This window comes from Triturus cristatus, chromosome 5_2, assembly GCF_964204655.1.
Source record: "Triturus cristatus chromosome 5_2, aTriCri1.1, whole genome shotgun sequence".
In the NCBI taxonomy this organism is placed as follows: Eukaryota; Metazoa; Chordata; class Amphibia; order Caudata; family Salamandridae; genus Triturus; species Triturus cristatus.
The window spans coordinates 693,543,536-693,566,141 of NC_140588.1; the positions used below are offsets into that span (position 1 = coordinate 693,543,536).

Sequence of the window (22,606 nt, forward strand, 5' to 3'; positions counted from 1 at the left end):
GACTGAAGCATATTGTGGTTTGAAAAAATCAACCCACTGGTTTATTGCCACATTATTTTGGGGAGATGGTGCAACCCCGCCTCTATCCCACTTCACTATTGCCCAAAACGTCTTTTGATCCTTGGACAAACAAGCAGTTTTCAACTCCTGCCAGTGATCCTCGTCCCATTCCTTCTTTGCCACTAGCTGTGTGTGTTTATATAGCTTTCTGGCAGATCTCACATTTTCCACATTTTTCGATCTAAGGGCCAAACTTAAACTCTGGCGAGCTGTTCTACAGGATTTATTGAACCATCCCGCCATAAGTTGTTTGCCCTTATTAGATTTCTCACCCTCTAGGGGTTTTATGAAGAATTTTTGGAGATTTAGAAAAAAGGTGGTATGGACCTCATCCATAGATGAGAAAAATTTATTACCAGTCGTTTGGGTATTCAATTTAGCCACTTCATCGGTTACCACTTTTTTAAGATCTTCTAATTCCTCAGGCTTCTCTATGAATCTTCCCCATTTAACATGCCTCCTGTTGTTTGATACGACAACATCCAGGCTGATTTTCCCTCCATCAATTTCAGGTTCTGTGGGCTCATTGGGGGTTTGTAGCTCCAAGCACAGGGCGTTATGATCACTATCTCCTCGTGCGATTATGGTCATATCATTCAATCTAGCCCAAATCCTTATATCCACTAGAAAATAATCAATACGACTAGTGGACCTGCCATTGTCAAACGTATTTGCGCCCTGGCGATCTGACCTGGTACGTCCATTAGCAGCTCTGAGCCCTCTCTCTAAACAGAGTGCTTTGAGTTGGATGGCCGCGGCAGTCCACCTCTTAACCCGGGGGTAGATCCAACTGGGGAACCCCCCACCTACTATCCTCTTCTTCTGCTAGAAACTGATCCTCCGAGCCAAGAGGCTCGAACGTCGTGTTAAAGTCACCACCCACTACAATAGGCTTCTCCGATGGTAATACAGAAAGGTGATGGTCTAAGGCGGATATCACATCAGATGAGGTGCCTCCAACCGTCCCTCTAGCATAGATATTTGTTATAACCACTCCCTGGTCATTGGGCCAAGTGATATTTAATGACAGGATGTCGCTAGATTGAAGACTATGTTGGTCTATCTTACAGCGTAGGGATTGGCGGATCCAAATTATCAAGCCTCCTGAGGGACGACCTTTAGTTTTTTTAGTAGCAGGTACATAGAAGTTAAGGAAACCCAAACGATAAACCGGGTCCGTTGACCATGACTCTTGGAATAAGATTATGTCGAACTGGTCGACAAAAATGTGCCACTCAGGGCAGTGCATTTTATTGCCAATTCCTGCAAGATTCCAGGATAAGACGGACAGATGTGACTCGGGTTTAAGAGGACTAACAAACTCATTTAACATTGGTGAGCTTTGAGTCTCACCACCAATCCCATTCACATAATCAACACTACTGCGTGGAATGCCTGATGGTTCAATTATTGGTACCTGGGGTACGATGTCTCCAGATCCTAAATGAATGGGTAATGTTGATCTATAGAGTTCCTTTGCAATGGGCTGGGTAAAACTGGGGTTGCTTATTTCAATACTGTCTTTGTAACTGGCTGACACTATAGGGATAGATGAAATATCGTGCAAAGTTGATGCAATATCCTCGAGTCTCACATTCCCATCAAGTCAATCACAGTCGTTCAGATCTGACAGAACCCCGAATCTATTTTCTATGTTGATGTTCCACATCCTAGTGGGGTCGCTCCCACCCCCTATACTAGGCAATGGGGTCCGCCCTTTCCTCACTATCGCTTGATTTACCTCCCATTTCTTTCTACAATAAAAAAATTTAAGTGTTAAGGGAATGATAGTGCCATGTCTCTGTTGTGGGGGAAATATATTGTGCAGGACATTAGGGAGGACAGCTGGATTAGAAAAATTGATAACCACACAATCCCCAGCATACTTTTTAGGATCATGGCCTAACCATGAGACCCTTCTTGCCATGATAATTTCGCCAGCTAGTTGTCTCGCTCCCCAAGGAGACATCCTCATATTTTTTATCAACCAGTGCCGAGATTTACTAATAAGAGAAGATGTAGTTTCTATTTTGTCAGATGTCAAAATAGGTACATTGGCAAGAACCAATGTGTTAGGAAGGGCCTCCACAATACATTGAAACTGATCATTCGCTGAGCGTGAAGAAAGTCGGTCAATAGGAGGTCCTGGTTTAGATGCCTTCTGGGAGTTCTTATCAGTTGCAGATTGCAAAGGTGGAGGATTCGCTATCTCTTTTTGTGTAACCCTTCCCTCCCCTCTATCAGGTAGTGCAGTCAGGGTACGGCGGCTTAATACCGGAGACTCAACTCTAGGCACTTCTTCTACAGGTCTGTTTCGTAAGGAACTTAATCTGGCTACCTCTGTCATTAATTTATCAATTCTGGCTACCAGAGGAGTAATAACACTCTCAATTTTAATATCAATCATATTTGCTATTTTTTTGGACAATTCATTCTCGGAATATTTAGCAATTTGAAACTCTGGTGCCTCTATATTTCTCGTAATTTTAGGTGCAGAGGTTGCCTTTTTTTTCCCTGGGCGGGATCCATTACTTCTAGCCTGGGTTTTCCTACAGGCTCTAATTTGCCTGGTTCTAGGGGGAGGGATGGAAGAATCGGAATCAGCTAATTCAGTGTCCGTATGCAAATCTACATCAAGAATAGGTTGTGAACTAACTGTTGGATGAACGCTTAATTCAGGAATATCACTCACTAAAACATCAATTTCAATTGGAGTACTACTGTTAACCAATGAAGGAGAAGCCAGCAGCGAATCTGACAAGGGTGCTGGCAAAGGAGAATTTTGGGAACAGTTTAACCCCAGTGAAGCCCTCCTATCGTTATTGATTTTACTAACAATCTGCACCATATAGTTGTCCATGGTGTTTACACTTGCTGACTTTTTCGATTTTGGCATTTTACCACACAGCTATGACAGGTATACTAATAGTTCACAGCGGCTTAATATCAGCTGTAAATAGTTCAATTAACAGTGAAGTCCAGCGAGCCAGAGATCAGTAAAACACTCACTCAGTCACTTTCAGGGGAGAAAAGGTCCGTCCCGTCCCGTCCTCTGTCGTCCTTGGACGGCCTCAGACGGCCCGCCCTTTGCCCGGGCTTAGCCCGGCGCCGCCCGCGCGCGTCCCGCGACGCGGGGGTCACGGTGGTGTTTTGTGCGCCTCCTGGCGCGAAAACAGCGTGGGCGGCTCCTCTGGCGCTAAGGGTTATGGGGGATGTAGTCTCGTCCCCACTCCGCGGCCGCAGATGGTGGAAGCGGCGGCGGGGGACGGAGCTTCCAGTTGCAGAAGGTGTCAGGCGTCAGATAGCAGCAGCAGCGGAAAGCAGCGGCAAACCCAGGCAAGTCCTCGGGAGAAAGCAGAGCCCGCTCTGCCGAGGTCACGGTGGTGTTTTGTGCGCCTCCTGGCGCGAAAACAGCGTGGGCGGCTCCCCTGGCGCTAAGGGTTATGGGGGATGTAGTCTCGTCCCCACTCCGCGGCCGCAGATGGTGGAAGCGGCGGCGGGGGACGGAGCTTCCAGTTGCAGAAGGTGTCAGGCGTCAGATAGCAGCAGCAGCGGAAAGCAGCGGCAAACCCAGGCAAGTCCTCATTGCTTATTTGTAGGGCTTCCGGTTTTATGGTATCTATTTTTTGCCATTTCCGTCTGTATTTATCCATATTTATTTTTTGCTAATTTTATCTGTATTTATCCATATTTATTTGGGGTTTTGTGGAAAAATATAGCTGAAATTTGTATATTTCCACATTTATTTAACAGATAAATATGCACTCATGCTTGAATGCCTGCCAGGTTTCAGTGCTGTGAACACCCACAGAAGATAAATCAATGCACTTATTTGGAAAATATGCAAATGTCAGTATCAACCTTGTGCACATCTACTGCTGTTAAAGCCTCTTTACTAAAATTCCCTTCTTTTTTAACCGCCTTATCTATCAATCCACATATCTATTGGCCTGGCAGTCATGGCAGACAGTATTTAGAATTACTCAAAAAGAAACCTAATTTTGGTATTTATCCACATTTAAAAATAAATATAGACAAAAAAATGAAGGTTTTCTGTCTGTATTTATCTGTAAAAATTAGAAAAAACAGAAAACAGGGAGCCTTACTTATTTGGTCACTCCACAGGCAAAAATGGGTATTACAAAAAATAGTGTAATTCATTATCCAAGTTGAAACCCCTTTGAACTACTTTGAGTCTGCAGATCCATTTATCTTCCCACTGTTACAGCCACAGTTCCCTATCACCTCCTATTTGGTCAGAACAGACTGATTCAATACTATGGAAGTGAGAATTAGTTCTATTTGCCCCCAGCCCACAATCATGTGATACGTACGAGTAAGTCAGATCTTGTTTGATAAAAGCTCTATGGTGTTCTTGGATAAGTGATCTCAATTGTTGTGTTGTGCTTCCTACATAGATTTTTAAAAAGACACAGACAATAACAAATAGCACAAAGTTTGACTGACAATTCATAAACTGATGAATGTCATCATTATGACAGCTGTTGTATTTAAAACCCTTTTTCGTGTTCAAACTTAAGTGACATATTACATTCCCCACATGTATAAAAACCCATTGGGTGTTTTAGCCAAGTTCCCGGGTTCTGTGTTCTAGGTAGAGTGTAACTCAGACAGAGAAGTTCCCTAATGGTCTTGCTCTTTGTGTATGTTATGGAGGGCTTGCTCTCAATCAAGGTCCCTACTCCAGAGACTCCCTTCAGGATTTGCTAGTGTTTGTGTAGGATTTTGAACACCTCAAGGTTAATTCTAGAGTGGGTAGTGATGGAGAAAAGGCGGTCCCTTGTATTTGGTTTAGATTGGACCTTTAATGTGTTTGTTCTTGCCGTGTTTCTTGCCCTATTTGCTTCTTTCAGGATATCTTGCCTCCTGTAACCCCTTCTCTCTAATCTGCCTATTGTGTGACTCAAGTGTTGTTCAAATTGATGATCCTCACTGTAATTTCTGTGCTTCCTGATCATTTACCCTGAGGGGATTGTGCGTTTAGTGCATGGAGGATGTGCACTGTCATGATGTAGAATACTGTTGATAGCTGTATCTTTCCTAAAGAGTATACTATGTAGTTTATTCCCTACGTTGTAGAATTCTACATCTAGGAACTGGATTCGGGATTTTGACATATTATGGGTGAATTGGACAAGGAAGGGGGGGGCGCGGCACCGCTGTGCTCGTGAAGAGCTCAGCTCGTCATGATTCACAGTGGAGCTGTGCTCATGACGAGCTGAGCTCGTCAGGACCTCGCCCACTGATTAATTCTCCCGCACAGACAGGGAATTTATGGCGCGTGGGCGGGCCGCGGCAGTTATGACGAGCTGAGCTCTTCATGAGCACAGCTCCCCTGTGACTCATGACGAGCTGAGCTCGTTATGAGAACGGAACGGGTTAAGTAGTCAAAATGAGCCCTCATTTGCTCCTATGTGCCTGTCTAGATTATGATCACATCATCGATGTATCGGCCCCAATAGTGTATCTCTTTAGTCCATTCAGCTGCCACCTGGGCCCAAGCATATGTCTGTTCCACCAAACCCATGAAAATGTTTGCATAGGATGGTGCAAATTTGAAACCCATGGCAGTGCCTTGGAGTTGTTGGAAGCAGTCCTTCTTTTAGAGAAAGAAGTTATTGATTAGGATCAGATCGATCATTTCCATTAGCATTTTGTTATGCTTCAAATAGTTGGCCCTTCTAGTGGACATAAAATGGTCCATAGCCGTGTGTCCAAAGTCTTTTTTAATAAAAGTATACAAAGATTCAACATCTAGTGTTACCAACCACATCGTATCTTCCCATGCAAGATCTTCAAATTTATTTAGAATGTCCGTTGTGTCCGAATAAATGAAGGAAGATTCATCAATAGGGGCTTGAGGAAAGAGTCCACAAATTGTGATAAGGTGCTCTGTTTAAGAACCAATTCCCCATATTATAGCGCATCCAAGGGGGACTTGATCTTTTTAATGTACTTTGGGCAAGAGATACAGGCAAGGGAATCTTGGATGGGTGATTTAAAAAGAAATCTAATTCAGAATCGGATAGTAATCCAATCTCCCTCCTATATGTTAACCTATTGTTTATTCTGGGTGTGGCAGTTGTGTTCAGGTTCCCGTGTAACCTCTTGTAACACTGTGGTTATACAGCAGTCTGTAAACCTTCTCATAATCCAATCAATTCATTAAGACAAAGTTCCCTCTCTTGTCATCTTCACGTAAAATCACAGATGTGTAATTTCTAAGGCCAATTAGGGCAGCTCTTTCTTCTTTTGATAGATTACCTGTATGATATTTGTCAACATTTTGATTTATTAGGTCCTCTAGACAAAAGAGATCATATGTGACTTGCTTTCAGAATCCATCTATGGTGTTCATATATTTAGGTAAGAGACCCACTATAAATTTGGCAATTTCCTTCTTCTTAGCTCACATTGCATGGACAATAGCATGGGGACCTGTCAATGTGTTTTTTAAACTCACTGATTCTCTCCAAACATCTTTTAACCTTAAAACTACTAAACAGGATTAGGGTGCGCACATGGTCCAATGTTGAACTACTTCTCACATTCCTCTGTCTAATCTATAATCATGGTTTTATGCTTTAAGTGTTTTCAAGCATTTGAGCTTGCACTTACACATGTTTGAGTTGGTTGTTACTCAAAAGAGAATCAATGGTATTAGGATGGCATAGAAAGAGATTTTTTTAACTTTCTGACTCTTCCAATGATAAGGATTGAGAAATTGTTGTTTATTACTTATGTCTCTTTGGTTTGTGTAAATAGGACATAGCATTTTGGAATGATTGTCTGCTATGTAACTGTATAGTTGTGTGTAGTTGACATGTTTCTTTATAAAATATCAGCATTTTAACTATTAGCTTGTACATATTAGTTGCTACATATTTCAGATTTATGACACGCATGTATTCTTTGTATTTGCAGCCCTGATGAAGCCTTTGTAAAATGAAACGCTTTGGTTACACTATTTTGGAAATATATAATAAGGAAAAATTCTGCATCAACATTCAAGACTTACAATCATCTTTATATTCTATCTGCTGTTGCTAGTGTCTGTCTCTATCTGTTAGCGTGCCTTATTTGTAGTGATGTACACATTTGTGATGTGCCCCGTACTAGAGGCAGAGAGAAGAGATCGGGAAACGAATCATGTAATTTGCTGTGTTGTGGAGATTATAATATATATCAGTACTATTTGAGATTATAAATATGATGCAATCAGATTTTGATGGCCAATAATCCCACTAAAGTCAATGGAAGCAATACGCTTCTCAGGACAGTGAAAATGTTTCCCAATTAGGTGACACCATCTAAGTAATGGGAAGTTGATAGATATCTAATGAGAATACATCTGCCTGCTACCTGCTGCACCAATGTGTTAGTATCAGTTTACGGGTGACACTGGCATGTAAACATGTACCTAACTGTGGCATTATGGTAGTAACATTCAAATACGTTCATAACTGTGAAAAACATGATTTAAGCATGGCAATGTAAACACACATGCAACACCTGTGGGACTTCCATAGAAATATGTGCCACTTGGCATAGTGACATTAGCATAATAATGGTTATCAAACTGGTTTATTGTGCTACTGGCACGAACATGTTTAATCAAGAAGGCTATTGTGAAATAAGCATGTGTAGTATCCGGCTGGATACATTCTAGTGTTCCACTTGACTGTAACCCACACTGAACACCCACCCACCACAGGCGTCACCAGTCAGGTGACCCTGACAATAAAAGGGGCCGAGCGCACGTGCTCGGGGCCAGTTTACCGTACAAGTCATCCGGTGTCTGTGTCCTTCATTTCTATACATGAGGGCCTGAGGGCCCAATCACCACAATGGCGACGAGTGGGTCCTATCCCACGTGTGCGGTGGCCTCGCCGCCCCCGGTCCTGGTGGGGGAAGCATGAGGCCGTGGAAACTGAGTGAGGGGAGGAGAGCTGCCGCGTCGAATCTGCACCCCCCCTGCGAGGAAGGCGCACCTCATGCGCCTGCTGAAAGCGGTCCCCGTGTGGAAGTGCTGTGGGGGAATGGTGTAAACCGATCGGAGCCCACCCGCATCGGCCGCGACGTGGCGATCCCCGCAAGTCCGGTGAAACACGCGGAGCCCACCCGCGTGGAAGAGGCCCGCCGGCCGCAGGTGAGGAGCCACAGCGTGAGGAGTGCGTTTGCCAGCGGAGGTCAGCGGGAGCGCACCCTGCTCCCTACGCCCTGCTGCTGATGCCCCGACATCCGGATGGCGAGAGAGAAAAGCCTGTGCATAAGCGGAGCCCACCCGCAGAGGATCGATAGCGGCTCTAACTCCCTCAACCCGCGCGGCACAAGAGCAGAATAAAGCAGCACCCGGGCCGCGGCCCGAGGAGAAAGAAGCGGCTCAGCGAAGCTCACCCGCAGCTTCACGGAGCGACCACAGTCTCCCCCGCCTGCTCCCCGTACACTGAAAGCGACGGCCAGCGCCGCAAAGAATAGAGACAATAAAGATACCGGCAAGGATACTCAGCCCCCCTCCACTTTACTCACGAGTGGAGCAGAGACAGTGGCGTCAACCTTCCCCCGCCCCGGGCAGCGTGTGAACTGAGGAGCTGCCGCGGGCGGGGAGAATAAGGTCAAGTCAGCGTGTGGCCTGCGGCGCAAGTGCAAAGAAGCGCTATGACGCGCGAAGTGCCCCAGCATGAAGCGCTAGTGAATAAAAGAAGAGCGAAGTGCCCCCAGGCGGCCGCGAAGTAGAGTGACTGAATGGGAGAGGAGAGCGACACCGGCACCCCCGCAGGGCCCGAGAAACGAGGAGGCCTGCTGCGGGTGCAGGACAGATCAAAGGCGCATCGAAGCGCGAATTAAAATAAGCGCGAAGGCGCGAGGTGCGCAGGAGGAGGAGAGAGTTAAGGTGACCCACGGAGGAGCAGTGGCGGCCGCGTGAGGGAAAGCAGGCAGAAAAGAAAAGTACTAAACTCACTGTGCCCTAAGCGGTGTGCTCCCTCACACGTAGGTCAGACAGCAGCGTGTGGAGTCTCTGTCCTGCACTGAAACCAAGGAGGCAGCAAGGCGCGGCCAGCGGCGTGGGGGTGAAGCTGCTCTGGCAGGGCACTGGCAGACCAGCGCACCACAAGGTCTGTGAACACGTGCAGGAGTGAATTGCCCTGAGCCCAGGAGAGGGGCTCTGCAGCCTGCCCCCAGCTTCAAAGCTGCACCGAAGCACAGCACCTGTGGCTGATCTGAAAGGCCCAGACCGAGGGAAGAACTGCCGGTGCCTGGAAAGGCGCTACCCTGCCATCTGGTGGACAACTTTGGTACTGCAGAAAAGAAAAGAAGCAAACAAGCCTACAGCAGGCCAAGGAAACCCAGTAGCAACAGGAGACCGGCGGATGGGAGCACAAAGAGAGAAGAATCTACAGGTGTGCAAAAGCGAGTGCGCAGCAAAGCTGCCATGCCACGGTGGCGCCAAGCCGTCGCACTGCCTGTGAGGATGAAGAGACAAGGTGCCGGAACGCGCCAGGAGTGCTGAAACTCCAAGAAGGGAAGAAGAAAGAAGACACGAGCGCGCCAAGAGGAGTAACCAGGAGCAGGTCGACGGAGCGGTGACGCAGACCGCCAGAAGCACGAAGCTGAGACAGTGCGAGAGCGCAGCGGTACCTGGTGGCCACAGGTTGTCGTTGCAATAGTAAGAAAAGGAGCAACACCAGAGAAGCGAACGAAGATTCAGGAGCTCAGCACCTGGCAAGGGCGAAGACGTGCAAGAAAAGCGGACACGGCTCCAGGGACAAAGGAGGTTGAGGAGCGCGCAGAGAGTACACCCAGTGGCGCCAAGAAGCCACCACATCAAGAAATCACACAGCGCAAGGAGCAATGCGACTCTGAAGATGTACCGCGACGGTACGAAGACAAGCATGCACCAGCACTCGACAATTCAGCAAACACAGGTAGTCGCACGACGTGACGCACCTCGTGAAGCCGGCCACCCAGATGGTCGCGCGAAGGTTGCCGGCCACCCAGAGGGTCGCGCGAAGGTTGCCGGCCACCCAGATGGTCGCGCGAAGGTTGCCGGCCACCCAGATGGTCGCGCGAAGGTTGCCGGCCACCCAGATGGTCGCGCGAAGGTTGTCGACCACCCAGATGGTCGCGCGAAGGTTGCCGACCACCCAGATGGTCGCGCGGAGGTTGTTGACCATCAGTTGGTCGTCAGGAGGATATAGACCTACAAGAGGTCGGAGAGTGCACTGACCTGCCAAGAGGTCAGAGCTGAAGAGAAGAGGAAGTCCGAAGGGACGTCAGTGAAGAGGACCCCATGAGAGGTTCACAAAGAGGACCAGGAGGAGTAGGAAAAGAGGTCCAGTAACATCACTCAACATCAGAAGCAACTACGAGACAGAAGGTCGCGATGATTGGTCCAGTCACAGAGCGAAAGGAAGACAGTGTCCGAGTGGCGGGACAAGACCAGAGGGAAACGCGTAGAGTGCACGCTACACGAGGAAGCCTGGTAAGGACGAAAAAAAAAAGGCAGGAAGACTGGATCACGTCGCAGTGGAAGTAGAAGGAGAACACCCGAAGAGGAAAGGAGAAGAGCACAGAGGTGTGCGTAACAGATCAACACGCACACACCAGAAGGAGAACACCCGAAGAAGAAAGGAGAAGAGCACAGAGGTGTGCGTGACAGATCAACACACACACCGGAAGGAGTACCCGAAGAGGGGAGTGAGAAGGTGCATGGACACCCAGACCCAGTACCTGGAAAACAACATCAGCCCCACTGGGAGTATACGTCGATGCGCTAACCCGAAGGTCACCCGGGGATGACAGAGACGAGCAGGCCGGTCCGTTGGTAACAACCACCTCTGGGACGTCACGGAAACAGGACCGTGGACATCCAAGGGGCAGAGGCCTCAGGGACACCGGTGGCAGCGGATCCCAAGACGAGAGATGGACTGTTGAAGCTGGCTCTGGAGATCCTAGGAGAACAGAGGCAGAGCACGAAGGACCAAGTGCCAACAGCACCCTTTTAGGTGGAACTTCGGACACGGAAAGAGGACCCGCAGCGACTCCTCCAACGCGATTGGAGCGACAAGGCGCGGTCAACCGTTCCAGTGGAAGCCTGGCAACAAAAGGGCCTCCGGGTCGTCCCGTGAGAGGGGACACCCACGAGAGAGGGGTATCCGTGAGAGGGATATCCTGCAACGGGAGTCCTGTAAGAAGACAACTACTAGTTGGAGGAAACACCTCTACCAGGGCATACAGCGGAAGGTCGAATAACGAGGGTCCACCGTCATTCCACCCACACTTCCACCGACGGCGGTACAAGAAAGAGACTGTGAAGCGCACTTCCACGTCGTAAGTCCCAAATCACGCATCCATAGAGCACTTGGACATTGTGCCAAAGAGACCGAGTGGTCCCGGCTGTCAGAACACCCTCGACGGCAGTCGACCATCAGCTAAGAGACTACGTGGAAGTCCTGCTTGCCAGTCAATGTTTTGTTTGTAACTTGTGCGTTTTCTCCCACAGGTTCGGACTTCATTTTGGTTCAACTTTCATTAAAGTTTGGGAGGGATGTAGTATCCGGCTGGATACATTCTAGTGTTCCACTTGACTGTAACCCACACTGAACACCCACCCACCACAGGCGTCACCAGTCAGGTGACCCTGACAATAAAAGGGGCCGAGCGCACGTGCTCGGGGCCAGTTTACCGTACAAGTCATCCGGTGTCTGTGTCCTTCATTTCTATACATGAGGGCCTGAGGGCCCAATCACCACAGCATGGAAATGTGTACTTAAATGGGTATTTGTGTTACCGACTTGGCAAGATGTACCCAACTAGTAAAAATATGAACCTGGTAGTTTTGATCAACGTAGCTGGATCAGGCTTAAACGCAGCATTTCTTGCGGTTAGCTAGGGCAGACTCCTAAAACTTCTGTGGGATTATTACTGTATTTTCGACACAATTCTGACTTATGCTACCTGTTTTATGTGCTTTACAATACGCAGTTTTCCTTAATGGTTTTCACAGATAAATGTTATAACACCCCATCTGATGTGTTTCAGACGCAGTGTGCTCTGAAATAGATCTTTAGCCAAAGCTTGTAAACAAATTGCTGGTCAAAACTACATTAGAATGTCTCACTTGCCACAACAGTCCCTTAAAGTGTGTTAGGGCAAAATGTCCAAACTCTAAATCATATAAAGTTTAGACAACCGGAACGGTACAGTGTGCCACATGTTCCAACTAAAATTACTGGGGTCATACTTAAAGTCTCCCTGTACAGTTGATTGTCAGTCAAAACACCTTCTGTCAATCAGTTGGGAATTTCTGGCTGTATGCGCCGGTTATGTATGTGCACATTGGAATAACAGTGGTTTATTCGTCTTCTTTTACAAATTTCATTTAATTTTGTAGTACGTAAAAGACAGTAGTACTGTACTTCTACAGTTCTACTCACATACTACAAACGCTATTGTTAGAAAAGGTAGACGGACCGGGAGGGCCGGCCGGGGTCAGGGGGAGAGGTCTCCGGGGAGAGCCGTCTCCAGCGATCGTACAGACAAGTAACTTCCCCCCCACAGACAGAAATCACACACGGATAAGGTTCAGTGTTCTTTATAGGTACTTAGTTATGATACGGTAGAATGGTACAAGGAGGTCTGGACGCAGGGGTCCCCTCGATTAGAGTCTCGTAAGGTAGGGAAGGGGGTAGCGGGTCAGTCTATTTACCAATCAGGTAGTTCGGATGAGATGATGATGAGCTCACAATCCTCGAGCTTGGTGTTTAGGTGGTACGGTCCGCGGCAGCGCCAGCAGGTCCCGGTAAGGATGGTTGATACAACGGGCCGCGGCAGCGCCAGCAGGTCCCCGGAAGATGTACGGTCCGCGGCAGCGCCAGCAGGTCCCGGTGAAGATGGTCGTTACAACGGGCCGCGGCAGCGCCAGCAGGTCCCAGGAAGATGACGGTCCGCGGCAGCGCCAGCAGGTCCCGGTGAGGATGGTCGTTACAACGGGCCGCGGCAGCGCCAGCAGGTCCCAGGAAGATGAAGGTTGCAGAAGGCCGCGGCAGCGCCAGCAGGCAGGACGATGGTTCACAAGAGCGGGCTACGGCAGCGCCAGTAGACCGTCAGGGTTGAGTTCACTCGGTGTCTCTCGACTCCAGGATACAACTGCCTTCCTGCTCCGGAGCTGTCTTAGTTATAGGGCTGGTGCCCTTTGATGTCCGGACCCTCGCACTTGGAGGTCGGAGGGTCCGGGATGAAGGTGTCCAGACACCCAGCAGGGGGTGGAGCCAGCGCCTGGGGGCTGCTGGAGGCGATCGGCACCTGGCGGGGGAAGAGCTCTTGACGCTTCGTTCTCCCATTGACCTGCCAAGTGGTCCGCTCACCTCCTGGGTGGATGGTGGTGCCGGGATGTCGGGGCCGGCCAGGCCCGGGGTTAGGGTCGAGGTGAGGCCACGCGGCCGCGTGGTGCAGGGCCCAAGATGGCGGCTTGACCCGGCCGGGGAAGCCGGTGGGGCTGGACCCCGTGATGAGTAGGGGTCCGAGGGCAGAGGGTCCGTCGGGAGACGGAGTACAGGGGCTTGTCACGGGGGTATGCCGGGTGGGCCGGAGCTCGGGCCCTGTCGTGCGGGGGGGGGAGCAAGCCCTCTGTGTGGCCTGTCCAACATGCGTCCCCCCCAGCTGAAGGCGGGGAGAGTCACCCATCTCCTTGGGGACTCTCTTCGTCGAGGCGGAAAAAGCGGGACAGGCCATCCGCGTTGGCGTGGTCTTGGCCTGGCCGGTGCTCCACAGTGAAGTCCATTCCCTGCAGGGAAATGGACCAGCGCAAGAGTTTTGGGTTCTCCCCCCGCATCTGCATCAGCCATTGCAGGGGTCGATGGTCGGTTTGTACCCGGAAGTGGGTACCGAAGAGATAGGGTCGGAGCTTTTTGAGGGCCCACACTACTGCAAATGCCTCCCTCTCGATTGTGCTCCAACGCTGTTCTCGGGCCAGGAGACGTCGACTGATGAAGGCCACCGGCTGGTCATGACCTTCGGAGTTCAGCTGAGAGAGGACGGCCCCGATGCCGTGGTCGGAGGCGTCGGTCTGCACTACAAATTCCCGACTGTAATCGGGGGCCTGGAGCACCGGGGCGGTGCACAGGGCGGCCTTCAGCTCCTCGAAGGCCGCTTGACAATCAGGAGTCCAGTGGACCCGCTTCGGTTGATTCTTGGATGTGAGTCCCGTGAGGGGCCCCACGATGCTGCCGTAGTCCTTCACGAACCGCCGGTAGTAGCCGGTGAGCCCCAAGAAGGCTCGGACCTCGGTCTGGGTGACGGGGGGCTGCCAGGACTGGATGGCAGCAATCTTAAGTTGTAGTGGGGCCACCAGCCCGCTTCCCACTTGGTGCCCAAGGTAGGTCACAGACCCTTGGCCAATTTGGCACTTGCCGGCTTTAATGGTGAGGCCGGCCCGCTGGAGGGCTTGGAGGACCTCTTGGAGGTGACGGAGGTGGTCGGACCAGTGGCGGCTGTATACAGCGATATCGTCCAGGTAGGCAGCGCTGAATTCTTCGAGCCCTGCCAAGACCTGGTTCACAAGACGTTGGAATGTGGCGGGGGCATTCTTCATGCCAAAGGGCATGACCTTAAATTGATAGTGGCCATCGGGGGTGGAGAAGGCTGACCGTTCCTGAGCCCTGGGTGTGAGGCCGATCTGCCAGTAGCCCGCCGTTAGGTCGAAGATACTAAGGTAGCGGGCGGCCCCCAGCCGGTCGATCAGCTCGTCTGCTCGGGGGATGGGATGAGCGTCGGTCCGGGTGACAGCGTTCAAGCCCCGGTAGTCGACGCAGAATCTCAGTTCAGGGGCGGTGCCGGGGGCAGCGGCCTTGGGAACTAATACAACCGGACTGGCCCAGGGACTGTCCGAGGGCTCGATGACCCCGATCGTGAGCATCTTGGCCACTTCCTCCTGTATGCAGGCCCGTACCCGATCTGGTACGCGGTAGGCCCGGTGCCGGACAGGGGGACTGTCCCCGGTGTCTACGTCGTGCAAACACCAAGGGGTGACCCCGGGGGTGAGGGAGAACAGGGCAGCGAACTGCAGCAGGAGGTCCCGGCAGTCCTGGCGTTGCTCCGAAGTGAGGGCGTCGGAGAGCCGGACCCCATCCACGGAGCCGTCCTTCTCCTGAGTCTTTAAGAGATCCGGGAGGGGCTCGGAGTCTTCTTCTGTACCACTGTCGGTCGCCATCAGGAGGCTTAGTTCGGAGCGCACAAAGTGTGGTTTGAGCCGGTTGGTGTGGAGGACCCGCAGGGGGTTCCGGGTGGACCCCATGTCGATGAGGTAAGTGACGGGGCTTTTACGCTCGACCACTTTGAAGGGCCCCGTCCACTTGTCTTGCAGGGCACATGGTTCGGTGGGGGACATCACCCATACTTGCTGCCCAGGCTCGAATTCAACGGAGGAGGCATTGTGATCATACCACCTCTTCATGTCCTCCTGACTGGCCTCGAGGTTCGCCTTGGCCATCTCCCTGAAGCGCCGGGTCTGGTTTCGTGGGGCCAGGATGTATTTGAAGACGTCGGGAGGGGTCGTTAAGGGGGCCATCTCCCAACCTTCCTTGACTAGGCTGAGGGGCCCTCGCACGGGGTGCCCGTACAAGAGTTCGAAAGGGCTAAAGCCGAGGGACTTCTGGGGGACTTCTCGGTAGGCGAAGAGGAGGCACGGGAGCAGCACATCCCACTGGCGACGGAGAGGCTCTTCCAATCCCCCAATCATCCCCTTGAGAGTGCGGTTAAAACGCTCCACTAGTCCGTTCCCTTGGGGGTGATAGGGGGTCGTAAATCTGTAGGTGACCCCGCATTGTTGCCAGAGGGACTTCATGTATTTAGATATGAAATTCGTACCTCGGTCGCTGACGACTTCTCGGGGGAAGCCTACCCTGGAGAAGATCCCCATCAGGGCCCGGCCAACCACCGGAGCTGTCACTGTCCGTAGGGGCACCGCCTCGGGGTAGCGGGTGGCATGGTCCACTAGTACCAAGATGAACCTGTGTCCTTGTGCCGTGCGGGGGTCCAGAGGCCCCACAATGTCTATCCCCACCCTCTCGAACGGGGTGGTGACCACAGGGAAGGGTTGCAGAGGGGCCTTCAGCTTCCGACCACTCTTCCCGCTGGCTTGGCACGTGGGGCAAGATCGGCAGTGGTTCAGGACGTCATTCCTCATTTTTGGCCAGAAAAAGTGGGTCACCAGGCGACTGTATGTTTTGTCCTGGCCCAGGTGTCCAGCCAGGGGGACATCGTGGGCCAGGTTGAGCAGAAAGTCTCGGAAGCGGAGCGGTACCACCAGCACTCGACCGGCCCCCAGCTCGGCGATTCTTTGCTCGCTGTAGAGCAGGTCGTTGTCCCAGTAGACCCAGTGGGTTCCGGTGGTGTCCCCTGCGTTTTGGGTATCGGCTTGTTGGCGGAGTCCCTCGAGGGAGGGACAGGTCTTTTGTTCCTGGCGGAACTGTTCTTGGGTGGGCCCCCCCTCTTGACGCCACTGAGCCAGATCCGGGAGGTCCTGGTGTTGTGCGTCTGCTTCGATAGTCGGGTCCGGGAGGTCGGACTCGCCGTTGTCCTCGACGGGGGCAACCGGGGGCGGAGGTGCTGGCCATTCGGTTTCTTCTGATCGGGGGGTGGCCCGGGCGGCCATGGATCGGGTGGTTATGCAGGCCCAGTCCGGGAGGCCCAGCATCCCCAGGTGCTCTTTTTTCTCGACGGTGGCCCACGGGGAACTCTCGAGGTCATTCCCCAGGAGGCAGTCCACGGGGGCATCGTCCCGGACCGTCACCTTCAGTAGGCCGGAGACCCCTCCCCATTCAAACGGGACGCAGGCCATCTTACACATACTCTCAGAGTTATCTGCCGAGCGGACGGGGCAGAGAATGTTCGGCAGGATCTGCTCGGGCTTCACCAGATGACAGCGGACGGCCGTCACGCTGGCGCCGGTGTCACGCAAGGCCTCGGCTCTCTGTCCATTAATGGTCACCCACTGACCGTATTTTCTGGTGTTGGCGGGTAGGGGAGCCCGCGGAACCATGTCTCTTCCCCCTAGGCATGCCAGGACCATGGCGGCCGGTTCCCACCCTTGCTGGGCCGGCTCGTACTCTTCGGGTCCCTCCGATGATTGCTCTTCCCCTAGGGCAGCGGCCGCTACCTGGCGGGGCTTGGGTGTTTGATTTAGCGGGCAGTTCGGGTCATTGGCGTAGTGGCCTAGTCGCTGGCACCGGTGGCACGTGACGTTGGCTCGGTACCCAGGCCGCAACGGGGGGTTGCCCCGGCCGGCCGGAGGCGGGGTGCTGGCCACGGGTGTTGTTGGTAAGGCGTCTCTCCCTCGCCCCTGGCCCCCTCCTCCTCCCCGAGGACGGTGCTGGCCTTGGTTGCCTCTGTTCTGGTCGTGGGGCCCTCTCCGGCCCACTCGGGTGCTTTCCCACCGGTCAGCTTCGGCGGCGAGCTGCCGGGGGTCGGTCAGCTTACTGTCGAGTAGGTGCTGCCGGAGCTCGACGAAACAGTTGTTTGACAGGTGCTCCCATACCATAAGGTTGAAGAGTTGTTCGTAAGTGGTGACCTGACTTCCCTTGATCCACCCTTCGAATGCCCGGCTGAAATAGTTCACGTATTCTACCCAAGTTGTACCTGGGATCCTGGTGCAATCTCTGAACCTCTGGCGGTACATCTCGGGCGTGAGGCCGTAGCGGGTGAGGAGGGCAGCCTTCATGTGGTCGTAGGACGACATTTGGTGATCGGGGAGCTGCAGCAGGGCATCGCGACCCTCGTTGATAAATCTCCCCCAAAGTCCGGCTCCCCAATCACTCCGGTCGATTCGGTGGGAGGTCATTGCGATCTCATAGGCTTTAAACCACTGTTGTATGTCGTCTTCTCGGACATATTCGCGGACAACATCCTTGGGGATGTGAACTTTTTTCTCACTTGGCCCCGGGGTGTGTGGTCGCTCAGGCACCCCCAGTTCCTTATTCTGTTTGCGCAGTTCTATTTCCGCTAGTCGGCGCTCGTGCTCGAGCGTTATTTTTTTCTCTTCCAGCTCTCTCTGTCTCTGCTTTTCTTCTCGTTCCTCTCGAAGCCGCATATGCTCGAGGTTAAGTTTCTGTTCAGCTAACTTGAGTTCCCCATCCATCTTGAGTCGTGCCATCTCCAACTCGTGTAATCTGACTCTGTCTCTTTCTCGGATCTCCTCTTGCGGAAGGCCCGTTCCCCGCTCCTCGGGAGCCGTGGCGTTCCCCTCTGGTGTGATGCTGGTTTGGTCTGGTGTGATGCTGCTTTGGTCGGAGGGTCCTGTGACCCCCGTTTCTGTCCATGACTCCAGAGCGCGCTTTAGATCATCCTTGGTACTCAGGCCGGTGGTAGCAATGCCAAGTTCTATGCAAAATTGTCTCAGTTCGCGGTGGTTGTATTCTTCTAATTTCTCCATTTGGAATTTCTCGGTGGAGCTGCTATCTTTGGTCGACATCGTGTTTTTGTCGTGGGGTGAGCTACTCTCTGTACGATTACGCGTTGATTCGGATCGCGCCGCTGGCCACCAATGTTAGAAAAGGTAGACGGACCGGGAGGGCCGGCCGGGGTCAGGGGGAGAGGTCTCCGGGGAGAGCCGTCTCCAGCGATCGTACAGACAAGTAACTTCCCCCCCACAGACAGAAATCACACACGGATAAGGTTCAGTGTTCTTTATAGGTACTTAGTTATGATACGGTAGAATGGTACAAGGAGGTCTGGACGCAGGGGTCCCCTCGATTAGAGTCTCGTAAGGTAGGGAAGGGGGTAGCGGGTCAGTCTATTTACCAATCAGGTAGTTCGGATGAGATGATGATGAGCTCACAATCCTCGAGCTTGGTGTTTAGGTGGTACGGTCCGCGGCAGCGCCAGCAGGTCCCGGTAAGGATGGTTGATACAACGGGCCGCGGCAGCGCCAGCAGGTCCCCGGAAGATGTACGGTCCGCGGCAGCGCCAGCAGGTCCCGGTGAAGATGGTCGTTACAACGGGCCGCGGCAGCGCCAGCAGGTCCCAGGAAGATGACGGTCCGCGGCAGCGCCAGCAGGTCCCGGTGAGGATGGTCGTTACAACGGGCCGCGGCAGCGCCAGCAGGTCCCAGGAAGATGAAGGTTGCAGAAGGCCGCGGCAGCGCCAGCAGGCAGGACGATGGTTCACAAGAGCGGGCTACGGCAGCGCCAGTAGACCGTCAGGGTTGAGTTCACTCGGTGTCTCTCGACTCCAGGATACAACTGCCTTCCTGCTCCGGAGCTGTCTTAGTTATAGGGCTGGTGCCCTTTGATGTCCGGACCCTCGCACTTGGAGGTCGGAGGGTCCGGGATGAAGGTGTCCAGACACCCAGCAGGGGGTGGAGCCAGCGCCTGGGGGCTGCTGGAGGCGATCGGCACCTGGCGGGGGAAGAGCTCTTGACGCTTCGTTCTCCCATTGACCTGCCAAGTGGTCCGCTCACCTCCTGGGTGGATGGTGGTGCCGGGATGTCGGGGCCGGCCAGGCCCGGGGTTAGGGTCGAGGTGAGGCCACGCGGCCGCGTGGTGCAGGGCCCAAGATGGCGGCTTGACCCGGCCGGGGAAGCCGGTGGGGCTGGACCCCGTGATGAGTAGGGGTCCGAGGGCAGAGGGTCCGTCGGGAGACGGAGTACAGGGGCTTGTCACGGGGGTATGCCGGGTGGGCCGGAGCTCGGGCCCTGTCGTGCGGGGGGGGGAGCAAGCCCTCTGTGTGGCCTGTCCAACAGCTATCCACCAACCTATGTGCGGAGACGCCTGGCCCTCCTCCCCAGATGAATCTGTAAAACTGGCCCTTTGTCTTGAATTTGTGTACCAAATTTTTACTCTTAGGCCTGAATTTTTCACCGTGTGCAGAATTTGGCTCCAAGTGGTCGCCCTACTTGGCTAAAGAACAAGTGAATACACAAAGAGCAATGCTACATGTATTAGCACGCTGCAGTTACTTATAATGCATTGACATTTGACAATTATTAAAATAAACAAACTTCTGTTTTGTAGACTATCCACCTTTCAAGTTGGCCTGGTAATTTTGAGGAATTACCCACTGCACTGAACTCAACAGCCGCACCAGCTGTAGAGAGTACTGTGGCTAGGAGTAGGATTATGTCGTGGACCACTCTCTTCCTGTTTCCGGATTAGTGATGCATTTTGCTGACCTATCCTCGTCTTTTGGTGGGCGGGATTTTTTTCCGGACCTCTTTTCAATAGTTACGAGACTGCCTGGTGCTTTAAACTACCAGGTGGCGTGTCCTCCTCCGGCCAGCAGAGGGCAGCCTGAGCAGGGTGGCCTTGTGTAAGCCCCCTCTCTCTCCTGACCGCTCCTCGGCGCTGCCGGAGCCGGTCTGGAGAAGAGTCCTCTCCCTGGGCTGGGTTTGATGCTGGGACTCTGTTGGCGGAGGCAGCACGGGCACGTCTGTCAAACAGGAGAGGACTGAGCAGCAATGCAGGAGCCGAGGCCCAGCGGCGCCGTCTCCGTATATCCTGAGCTTGGCGCGTGAATTGCAGGAGAGAGAGAGAGAGAGAGAGGGGTCAGCTGGGGGCTTGGGAAGGGCAGACACTGTCAGCTGTGGATTATAAAACGTACTGGGTGTAGGACTGGCTGGGACATCACACTGGAGCCGAGGGAAAGAGGGAAGGGCAGTTGTTGACAACCAGAAGAGTGTGTATGTTCACAGCAGCGATAGACTGTGAAGCGAGAACGAGTTATAATTGCAGGGGGAGTTTCTGACTCCCATGTATAGCGTATCTCTGCGATGAGAGTTTCTGACAACAGCTGATGGGCACAGGGGCAATGGAGTAGTTGTAGTGAGAGACTGCTGAGTTGAGTGACCACTGAAATTGTGTGACAGGATAATATGGTACGGGTTATTTACGATCTGGGAAGGACAACGGGCTGTGTTGATAAGAGCTGGGAGAGCAGCTCCCATGGGGACTGTACTCTAAGCACTAGTAACTTGGGCCAAGTGTGCGTGGTGACTGCAGGGGGACAAGTGCATCGGGTAAAGCGTCTGAGTATGCAGTAGATGGTTGTACTTTGGCTGCACTTGCAGCGATTGCTGGGATAGAATACGTACTGCTGTGGATCACTATACAAGAGTGCTCCTACGTCCAACCAGGCGACCACAATTTCTCCAATTGTCTGTTTGCAGAAGCATGTCTCTATTTACCGTAAACATTGAAATTATGAACTGGTGTATCAAAGTCTGGTGGCTGAGACTTTAAAATCCCTTTTTCAACATGTTTTGCTGACAGAACAGGAAATCTGTTGGAACTTTGTGTGGGGAGTGTACCTGTATCATTGCAGGCACACGTTCCAGTGACAACACAACGTGATCTTTGTTGAAAAAGTTAATAAATGTTTCATGATACGAAACGACTGCATGACTTATTGGCAACCAGTGGCCGAAAAGCTCTCAGAATACTAGAGTTTTGAGTAGGGTGTAAGACACTTGTCTGTATGTGCGCCTTTAGCAGAACGATTACAATTGGTTGTGATTAAGTGGTGCATATTGACTTACATCTGCGGCGCCTAATTCGCTTCCACGCTTTTTAGATATGTTCTATGCATAAAACATGTTAACATTCTTTAACGGGCTGCTACTGCTGTTAAGGGCCTCGAAGTGAAGCCTGGCCACCAAGAGCCATGTTCTCTGTTGCTAGCCAAAGAGAATGGAAAACACGTGTAAGTAATTTGAAAACATTTCTGCTTTCTTTCATAATTATTGTTCTGTGGTCTTGGAAGGTGATGTGGTTGGCCTAAATTAGATACGCAGCACTTAATGAATATATTGCAGATTGTCACGTTTTTACTACTTGTATGTAAAATATGCACGGATGTGTTTTGTGTGTGTATGCATATATTCGTGTGTGTGTGTGTGTGTATATATGTATATGTGTGTATATATATTCATAACATATAGCTGGCATTGAGGAAGGCAAAGAAGCCGTAACACGCGTCTGCCAGGTGTTACAGCGATGTCGATATTTTATCAAAGCAGGATGTGACCAGATGGTGAAATTAAAGCTTACCTGGAAGGCACTGGTGCATGAGTCTGCCCGTTTTCTAGGAAGCGGGATTGGTGGAATATATATATATATATATATATATATATATATATATATATATATAGTTTGAACTGTGCGTCACTTTTTGAATTGATTATTTCCCCTCCTATTTGCACACATAAGTAAAACGTTGCATCTGCATCAGGAAAGGGTGCATACAGTTTAGATCCGTGGTACTCAAAGTATGGCCCGGGGGCCACATGCGGCCCTCCTGATCTTCACATGCGGTCCCCAGCTGAATGACTGCACAGGGCTGCTGTAAACTTCAGAAACCACTAAACATTACAAATATGTTAAATAAAAGGGAACACATTTATTTACAGGCTAAATAAATGAAAAGAAGCAAACAAGGTGTCCTGTGAAACTTAATTCAGTAGCATTAATTTTTCAATACATTTGCAGCAAATGTGTAAAAATGTGATGGTCGCTTCAATATTCAAAAAGTATAT

At 51.7% G+C, this 22,606-nt stretch overlaps 1 protein-coding gene across 3 annotated transcripts in view; it reads left to right on the forward strand.

Annotated features, from left to right (window-relative positions):
• Positions 1–20,347: 20,347 nt before the first annotated feature.
• OCRL (OCRL inositol polyphosphate-5-phosphatase) overlaps positions 20,348–22,606 on the forward strand; it is a 566,508-nt gene continuing 564,249 nt past the window's right edge. For all 3 annotated transcript variants that reach the window (XM_085607761.1, XM_085607762.1, XM_085607763.1), the window contains exons 1-2: positions 20,348–20,568; positions 21,694–21,774. In XM_085607761.1, the coding sequence (XP_085463887.1) occupies positions 20,534–20,568; positions 21,694–21,774 (116 nt within the window). In that variant the 5' untranslated portion in view covers positions 20,348–20,533. The remainder of the gene's footprint in view (positions 20,569–21,693; positions 21,775–22,606) is intronic.